We start from the raw sequence: 10135 nt of genomic DNA on the forward strand, positions 1-10135 counted from the left end.
TTCCTGGGAGAAGTGTCTGTTCATGTCCTCTTCCCATTTTTTTATTGGATTGTTTGTTTGTTTGTTGTTGAGATTTATGAGTTCTTTGTATATTTTGGATATTAGGCCCTTATCTGAGCTGTTGTTTGAAAATATCATTTCCCATTTAGTTGGCTGTCTGTTTATTTTATCAGTTTCTCTTGCTGAGCAAAAACTTCTTAGTCTGATGTAGTCCCATTCATTAATTTTTGCCTTCACTTCTCTTGCCCTGATTCTTTTTTATACTTGCTATTTCTTTATTTAGGTGTTTATAATGACCATCCATTGTTGTTCTAAGGTCCCTAAGCAACCTTACAATCATTATTTTGAACTTCACATCTGGAAGTTTGATTATTTCCATATCACTCAGTTCATTTTCTGAAGGTGTTTTTTGTGGTTTCATTACAATTGCACTTTTTGTTTTCTCACTTTGTTTGGGTGTTTTATTTGTAGTGTTGGTTGAGTCTAGGCTTGGTGTTGTCTGCCTCCAGTTTTCAGTTGTGTTATTTCTAGGTCTTCTTGGGTTGGTGTCAGCTATTATTTGTAATCCACTTTCAGATTTGGGCAGCTTTGAAGTCCAGACTTGTTTGTTTTCTTAATAGGTGATTGTCTTGTTTACTGATCTCAGCAGGGGGCTTCCTTGAATCTGTATCCAGGAATGTGATGAGTGTAACCTGATGCTCTGAAGGCTTCTTCTGCCAACTAATCTCTCTGGGGCAGGGTGTTTTCTCAGCTTCAGTAGGGGGAAGTGTATCTCAGATCTCCATGGAGACCTGAGTTACTGCCCCTCCTCCCCACTTCTTGTTTTCAGCTGTGTCTTATTGCGCTGATTGGAGCTGGAGAGATGTCCAAAAATTTCTGATCTGGAAGCAATTCAGTACTGTTTTGTGAAAGGTTCAGTCCCTCCCCCATCTATGGCCACCTCAAGCACAGATATGTCAGCTTTTTTAGTTTGTCTCCTGCATTCCTTAGCCCCTCACTGTCTGTCCCTCTCTCTGCCCTTTCCACTTGGGAGATAAGCTGGTATTTTCAACACACCTCACTCCCTGGTCGCCAGGCAGGTGACTGTGAGCAGTATTTTCTGCTCTTTTCCCTGGGGTGAGATCCCTTCTGGGCTCTCAGCCTCCCCCTCCCCTCTGTTCCTGTAAGAAGGGGAGATTTAGGCGCTCACTACCAGGTTTGTTATGGTTTCTTCTTTGCTTCTTGGTTTTATGAGAGGTGTTCTTGTAGTCCAGAGTTGGTTTTTCATGCTGATTTTTCCTAAATTGATTTGTATTTCAGTTTGGTGGTGAGAGCTGGGCATCTGTGCATCCGCCTACTTTGCTGCCATCTTCTCTTGTTTGGTTCTTGTTTTTTTTTTTCTGGCATTTGTTTTTGTTTCTTTTTTTTTCCACACTTCTGTCTTCTGTTTCTTCTGTTTCTTCTTTTTTTAAGCTATGTGTTTTAGTAGTGGCATTTTCAGGGGTGGTTACCATTAGAATTTTAGAAGAAAAATGATCATATTTATTAGAGTCCATTATTTTACGAGTGCTTCTGCACTCCATCCTCCTTTGTTACTGCTGATCTTTATCCTCTCCCCTTCCATGTTATTGTTGTCACAGATTATCCTTGTTTTTACTATGATTTTGTTAAAAATATTTACTTGTAATTTTGTCTTGTTTTATTCTTTGTATCTGGTTGTATAAATTCCTTTAGTATTTCCTGTTGACGGTTTCTGGTGACAAATTCTTTTATCTTCTGTATGTCTGTAAATGTTTTCATTTCCCCTTCATATTTTCCCTTTGTTCTTGATCAAGTTAGTTGGTTTTATTAATTTTTTGTATATATACAGTTAGTTCATGTTTTATGAGCCTAACTGACTTTTTCTTTTAGAATAAATTAAATCTATTCACATTTATTGATATAGCTGATATGTCTGATCTCAACTGTAATAAAAGACTAATATGTAATGTTATGTTTCTTTCTCTATAATTTATGGTTTCTTTATTCCTTAATTTAAAAAAAATGGTATTTGACAATGTTTTTATTTTGTTCTGGTAATTACCATGTTACTTATACATATTTAAGGCCTCTAATTGTTTGGGATTTTTGGTTAATTGAATTTTGCTTTTGACTGTCTGGTTTGTCAGTTTCTTTTACAGTACTTTAACTTGCACCTACTGCTTATACAACAATCAATAAGCCTATTCTATTTTCTTTTTTCTCTTCCTTTCTCAGTTGCTTTATCTCTACTTTTTTCACAATGTGTAACATTGATATGTTCAACTTCCACTCTCATCCTCACATCTACATTTATATACTGAAATTTTCACGTGAGTTTTAGGATTTTTAGCAAAATCTTTTGGCTAAAATTTTCCCAGTCATTTCTTAATTTGAGTGATTATCACAAAGACAAAACTAATCAAATAAACATCTTCAATTTATTTTGCTGTATAAAGGTTATTCTAAAACTATGTTGCTGATATTTTCTTTTTCTTAAACTAAATTAGTGGCTGACAATCAACTGTCTCTCCTTCCCACCCACCTCCACCAGAAAAATAATCTTAAATCCATGGTTATGTCCCTTTCACATTGACTAAACCACTTGGAATCAATGTCATTAAGAGCAACAAAGACATTCTGCATGTCACACACACAAACAAAAAAAAGTTTTTCCAAAGACCTTTTAATAGCATTCTCAATGGAGAATTTTGATATAATCAGCATTTAATCTAACCTTTGTAAAACCTATAACCTTAGTAATGCTATCCAGTGCTGGCACCATCCCCAGTCAACAGCAATTCTAGTTATTCACTTGATATCTTAACACTTTGTTGAATTATCTAACCAAAACATCCCAGAAAAAATAAGAGTAATTATATAAACACTTGGAACAGAACAATTATAAAGTATGATGTAAGCATTTAGCCTTGTTAGAGAGCTAATCTGCATATGCATATTTTCTGAGGTGCAGAAATGATGGCCTTTATTATGTTTTGTTATGTTCTTCTTTGATTTCTGCATGTTCATTAGTTTTCTTTAATTTGATGCCATAGAATGTCTTTTTTTAAACTGAGGTGTCAATACTCATATGCATCCACACGGATTTCAATCAATAGATAGGCCCAGGCACCTTAGAAACTGGTGGGATATACTATAGGACATTTTGGGACATCAGCAGGAAAAAAAGCCATGGGGGACTTTATTTGGAGTTAGATCTTCTGTGTCCTTGGGATGCACATGATCTTAGATTAAGTTCCTACTGGGCCTTCAATCACATGCACCATAAGTCATCAGGAAAATCTCCAGCATTAAACTGTAAATGAAAATGTCATGTAATTTTAAAAGTCCTTTTTGTACTATTGGGTGCATTTATTTAGACTACAGAGATCTTTAAGTAAAAGCCATTTCTCTGACCTTATTTTCTCAGTCTTCTTTCACAACATTCCTTTGTCATCCTCTCACACAGAAATATATTCCCCCTGAATCTACTTGCTTTGGTGCTTGACAGCTTGACTCCATTCCCATGGAAGAAGTGCTTTTGACTCACGTGTGCTTAAATCATTTACTTTAAAATATCACATTTTTCAAGAACATGCCACTTGAGTTCAAGTGAAAATCAGTAATATTTCATGCAGTTAGATAAAACTAAAATTCTCTTTGGGAAAAAGAAAAAAACCCTTACCACTATAAAACATTGTTCTGTAATGTAAGGAACTCAATAAACAGTCTGGGAACAGAACCTGTCAGAAGGTGATTCCTATACATGGGCCGCATTAGTATCGACATGTTTGTGACCAGACCAGTTTAGTGTTTGTCCCATTTATTGTGCTCTCAACTAAGGGAAAAAAATGAAAACCTGAGGACAGAGGCACATTTCCTTGCTTATATACCCCAAGAATTTCAAGGAAAGATGTGTATGAACTTAAATCTTGACAAGGTGGTTAGTGCACAAAGGAAACATAAATGACTCATTCTCAGTGATTCACTCTCATCCTCTCTTTAAGAAAACAATTTTTAAACAGCATGTAATTTTAAAGGTTCATTTTTTTTTTAAATTAATATAAACAAACAAACTGGTTTATTGAGGGATTCATGAATCAGCAGTATTCAACCTAGCAAATAGAAGCAAGTTCTAAGAAGTCGTACAAATGGAGTTTCTGCAGGCAGAAAGAGGTGGGACATGGTTAAAAGAATGGATCATTTCAAGCAAGGTCAGCTTCCCTTAGAGAAGTCAGGGAGTCTTATGAAGCAGACTACCTCACTAGTGCTGACTAGAAAATTCCAGACTGGTTTCAAAATTCTACTTGTGGGAGAGGCTGAAGTGGAAATTGGGTTAGCTATAAAGTCTTGCTGGGGCATAGCACAAGTGATTCCCTTTTTTGCATCTGCTGTTTCTTTTAAACACTTTCTATGGAGTTAAATATCTATAAATTTATGATTGCTGTTCCAGGGCAAGGGATGTCAAAAATCATTGCCTTCTTTAAGAGAGTTGTATGTTTGCAATTATGAAGAGTGAACAATATAAGTAAATTCCTCACTTAAAAGATTTTTAATCAAGTACCCAGATGATTTGTTCCAAGTGTCTCAATCTTGAAAAAAGTTTGTTCCTTTGTTTAAGAATTAAGATAAAACTTTATCCCAGAGTTTATGGGATTAATTAACAAGAAGGCTATAAACAATTAGGCTTTTGGGGACTAAAAAAATAAACCAACAAAAAAGAAAATAAACAAGTACACAGAGTAACCTGCTAGAGAATATGACCTGGAGATTCCCTGGAGGTTCAACTGATTAAATTAACAGGTAGAGCTTACATGATGGTGTCTAACACATAGGCAACACCATATAATTGATGGCTGTTTTTATACTCAACTATATTATAATTATTATTATATATAACTCTGTGCTGCTGGGTTAATCACTGAGTTTATCCATAGACCTGCCTTTAGGTATACATGAAACCTATGCAGGTAATACTAAATTTGGTTTGAACATTGCATTCACCAGGGAATAAATTCAGGCCATGTGAAAGTCTGAAAGACTTGTCATATATGTATCCTAATTTTTCTATGATTAAAAGAATAAAAGAATGCCTGACCAGGTGGTGGCACAGTAGATAAGAGTATCAGTCTGGAATGCAGAGGACCCAGGCCCAAAAAAACCCGAGGTCACCAGCCTGAACGTGGGCTCACTAGCTTGAGCACGGCGTCACTGGCCCAAGCGTGGGACCAGACACTACCCCAGGGTGGCTGGATTGAGGCCAAAGGTTGCCGGCCTGAAGCTCAAAGTCACTGGCCTGAGCAAAGGGTCACTGGCTTGGATGGAGTCCCCCTACACCAGTCAAGGCACATATGAGAAAGCAACTGAACTAAGGTGCTACAATGAAGAATTGATGCCTCCCATCCCTCCCCCCTCCTGCCTGTCTCTATCTATCCCTCTATCTCTCTCACTTAAAAATGAAAAGAAAAAAGAATCAAAGAATGACCATTATCCAGAAAGCATGTCATTCTTAATCGGGGGTATATCCCTAAGGGTGACCCTGAGATAGTGATCACAGCTGAATAATGTGGGCTGATGTCAGATTGGAGTGGAGTTGAGTGAATCACATGGGAAGGTGGAGAGGGCAAGTGTGAGAGGCAAGAGAAGTAGAGAAAGAGGGAGACTAGAGAGGTGCATTTTAAATTGGTACAGATTGAAATATTTTAAATAATGACAGGAAGGATCCTACAATGAAGAGACTGAAGAAACTTGCTGGAGAGAGGAGTATAAGGTTTCTGAAAGGCAGAAAGGGCTGAGATACAGAGAACAGGTGGAGGCACAGACTTTGTGTGTGTGTGTGTGACAGAAACAGAGAAGGGACAGAGATAGGGACAGACAGGCAGGAAAGGAGATGAGAAACATCAACTCCCCATTGCTGAGGCACCCTATTTGTTCATCAATTGCTTTCTCACATAGCACCCTGATGGGGGAGGGGAGAGGGCAACAGCAGAGAGTGATCCCCTGCTCAAGCCAGCAACCATGGCATCATGTCTATGATCCCAAGCTCAAACCAGCAAACCCTGCGCTCAAGCCAGTGAGCTTACACTCAGCTGGATAAGCCTGCACTCAAGCTGGCGACCCCAGGGCCTCAAACCTGGGTCCTCTGCATCCCAGTCTGACACTCCATCCACCGCGCCACTGCCCAGCCAGGCGGCACAGACTTTTGATGGATGGATTGACTCATTTCCTTTTCTATTGGCAAGAAGGGAGAAAAGGACTGGTGTGCCTACTAAGTTAGAAATTCTGGTGTTGGGAAGTGGACGCAGTTCTTGACCTCATGACTGAGCTTTCTGTGAAAAGCCCAGGTCATGAGCTGAGAAAGGGGAAAATGGAGGAAGGTAGAAATGTGTGGGACAGAAGCATGTTTAAAATTGTCTTGAAAGTTCTCAGAATGGGATGAGTTGCTTAAAGAGATGTTAGCAGAAATACCAAGTACTGCTCAGGAGTGTGAACCTTGAGCAAATGGTTTAATTTCTCTAAACCTTACTTCTCTCTTTGTGTAAACCAGGATCATAACAACAACAAATTAGTTTTGGATGTGGCTACCATAAAGAGTCAGTAAAAGCTTCCTTCTTTCAGGGGGCTGGGAGGACATTACCATGTAAGAGTTTAAAACAATGTTAATATCATAGTCCAAAATATCCAAGTTGTTCTTTCAAGCATCATCTTTCTGTAGACTGTCACTTTGACTAAATTGGTTATATTAAGCAGGCAGAGTTTAGTAAAAATTCATATGATGAACTTTGAAATTACTACATTATACAATAATTGAGCTGCACAGTCTTATTTTTATATAATCATTTAGTAAATGTTATTACATTGTGAAATATCATGTTTTAATCTCCTTTTCAATAGAAAGGTTTTCTAAGGAAATGACTTGGAGCCTTCCACATTTATCAGATGCCTTTTCATTACTCTTTTCCATTTTGCAATTCTGGATCCAAACTGCATGGCCCGTTTTGGCAGAAGAGCAGAGGCTGTAAGACCAAGTTCCATTGCTGCAAGATGCAAGATTAGTTTTTCACCAATTCCACGGGGTAAAGCCAAGTTTGCCTTTTCCCAGACTGGTAGGGAATTCAGGAAGGAGATAACATTTTCATCCAGGAAAGGAAATCTTGCTTCTTTTCCATGATCACCAATAACTCTGTCATCATGACCAAGATTTCTAGAAGAAATTCGACCCAGTTCCATCTCAATTTCCTTATTCAATCCTTCCAGCCCATGCATCTGAAAGTGGACACGATGATGAGAATAACTTGCAAGTTGCTCATCTGCACCAATTCCAGTAAGAACTACCTTCACACTGCTCTGATATGATTTCACTTCCTCCTGGGTCACTAACCAACCAATTCCTCTAGAAGCAAACAGACTGCACAGCCAATGCTATCATCCAACACTGTATCCAAGGGCTGAACCAAGTAACATATTCGAGTTCTTCTTAATTCTTGCAGTTCCTCCAGAGAAACATTAATTTCAACAAAATTCCAAATCTGGGAAGGGTTGGCAGCTTGCAGTTCCTTTAGCCCGGCTCTTCCTGTGATTTGATCTGGTACACTGAATTGTTTCTCAGGACTATCAGCAGCAGCTGCTTTTGTAGAAGATTCTTCAGAAGGTATTTCACAAATTTTCTGTTTTCTCCTTTTTTTGTTAAAACTAGATGATCTGGTCTTTTCTTTGGTCATGAAAGCCACATTAAGAAGATCAATTGGTTCATCTAAAGGAATATGATGGTCAGCAAGGGTGGCAATAACCATGAAATCAATACCCCAAGAAAACAGAACTGCAACATTTGCTTTTCTATCACAAGGTTTCAAAACTTCATTTGGTGTCAGGTATGCATGCCTTGGTAAACACAAGACTCATCTCTTGACTGCGATACTCAAGACATCTATGAATTGCTGAACTACTTCCTTCATGTGACCATCAGTAAGAAAGACCTGAAGTGTTTCCCTTGTAGGTGGGATGCTGGAAATATTACTGCAATTAACATCAAATGAAGCTTGTGGCAACATCATATTTAAAGGAACAACGGGTTCTTTGAGATACAGTTTGGCTTCATTTGCTACCACTGATACAAATGTTGGCAAGTTCTCTGAAATCTGAGTCAGGCTACTGACACATTCTTTGATAACACTGTCCTGTAGAAATGTATTTCCAAGGATACAATTTTAGAACAACAGATTTGGAAATAGAAGTAGATTTGAGATTGATTCTGAAAATTCCAGATGCTAGAACTTCTTGCCATTGATTGGCCACATCAGATGTTTGGGCACCAACTGAAGAGAGGCAGAAACTCTCGCCCAAATTACTAAAATGCCAAAGCAAGCTACGGCGACCAAAATAATCCCTACCAAACCACAAATGATGACTAGATGCTTGATAATATATAAAAGACCAAGGACCCTGAACTTCTGAGAAGAGTGACAAAATGTCAGATTCATTCTTACAAGAGGAAAGACAATTAAACATTATTTGAGTATCATTCTCTTTGGCTTCAACTATTATTCCACTAAAGACTTCACCATTCCACAGGAACACATTGTCTCTTTCATCTTCCAGAGGTTGGCAGTCAAAACACCTCTTAAATGAAGGACATGACCAGCAAATAAGCACTGGTAGTTAACATTAGACTTTAACAACTGTTTACTACTATTGAGTCCCATCGTTTAAGATTACACAGTAAATCCTCTTTCAAATCTTTGCTGAAATGTTCAATAGAAAAGCTTACAGAACAACAAATGCCACACATTGTTATGTGAAATCGAGTTGACTATTTCTTGATTTTGGTCTTCTCTGAGTTTTCTATTTCTTGATATTCTTTTTTCAGTTCATCCAATATATTTTTGCTTTCAGAAAGCATTTCTGTTCAGTCAGCAAGAAAGAATATGTTGCTGTTCTGCTGCTGCTTATATACTTTCCTGTTCTTCTTCAGGTTAGAAAGTTCATCCACCACAATTTTTTGTTCTTTAATCTTGCTGCTAATATCCTCTTTGTGAGGAGCTGAAATGTTGGAAGGGATCAGCCCGGCACCATCCTCTGGGCGTGCCTCCAGGAAAGGCATCTCCATCAACCCAAAACTACTGAGTACGAGCCAGCCCTACAGCCTCAGACTTGAGCAATAACACATTCCCAGGTTCAAATTTTTTTGAACACAAAACTGTGACCAATTTCTCCATGACATGTGTTAAGAAATGACTTAGTCATTAAAAGTTTCCTGGGAGGAAGAATATGATAGAAAAATGCTAGTATGTTTATATTTATGTATCTTTTTATAAAATCACTCATTTCTTTATGGATAATTATTCCCAAAGTTTTCTAACTGTGGGATTTTTAGCCATCTTCTCCACTCTGGATGAAAAGAGGCCCATAAATGCACCTAGAGTGAGCACAATGTCCGAATCACCAGGGCAAAAAGCACAATCCAGTGAAAAGGACTGAATTAAGGGTGGAAAAAGGCAGGCAAATGACACACAATGAGGCTGAGATGGACAGGATGAAAAGATACCAAGAGGCCTGAGGGCACATGGGACATTTACTACATAAATCTGCCATGATGTGGTTCTTATTTTCACCCTTACAGGCCTAAGTACTATACGCATAGCACTGAGCAGAGATACCATGGTCTGGCAGCCTCTGCACTTCCTTGGGTTTTTAATTCAAATTTATATTGCCCTGAATTTCCAGAAAACAAACTGACAAAACTTAATTTTAGACCCAAGATAACCTACAGTGCTTGTCAAGAATACATGCAAAAGCTGCTCTGGAGAGTCCCCGTCTGTACCTGAATGACAGCTGTTCATCTATACATCAAACTGTGACCTAAGATAAAAAAACAACATGCTCTGAGCTAGAGACAGCATATGTATCTTAAAAACTTTGGCTGCTAATATGACAGTTGGAAAGAAAATATTCTTTTAAAGTATTAGATACACTAATGGAAGAGTCAAGTTCCTAAGAAAGAGTAAGAGACCATAAAAACAATAATGGATAATAAAATCCATGAATATGGCTGCAATTAAATTCAGTAGAACTTCAGCCAACATTATGCAACATTAAGGAAAATGTAAATGTTACAAAGAAATAAAAACTCAGAAGACTT

General features: G+C 38.0%; 1 protein-coding gene and 1 pseudogene across 1 annotated transcript; both read right to left on the reverse strand.

The window, feature by feature from the left end:
- Positions 1-6835: 6835 nt before the first annotated feature.
- Positions 6836-8785, reverse strand: LOC136318370 (asparagine synthetase domain-containing protein 1-like). Its single transcript, XM_066250706.1, is given in 6 exon segments — positions 6836-6966; positions 6969-7403; positions 7406-8177; positions 8179-8603; positions 8606-8698; positions 8701-8785. Coding segments are annotated over 6 exon segments (1911 nt in total). The 3' UTR covers positions 6836-6865.
- On the reverse strand, positions 8701-9158 carry LOC136318371 (ASNSD1 upstream open reading frame protein-like; annotated as a pseudogene).
- Between the last annotated feature and the right edge of the window lie 977 nt (positions 9159-10135).

Source organism: Saccopteryx bilineata, unplaced genomic scaffold (assembly GCF_036850765.1).
Source record: "Saccopteryx bilineata isolate mSacBil1 unplaced genomic scaffold, mSacBil1_pri_phased_curated manual_scaffold_84, whole genome shotgun sequence".
Lineage (NCBI taxonomy): Eukaryota > Metazoa > Chordata > Mammalia > Chiroptera > Emballonuridae > Saccopteryx > Saccopteryx bilineata.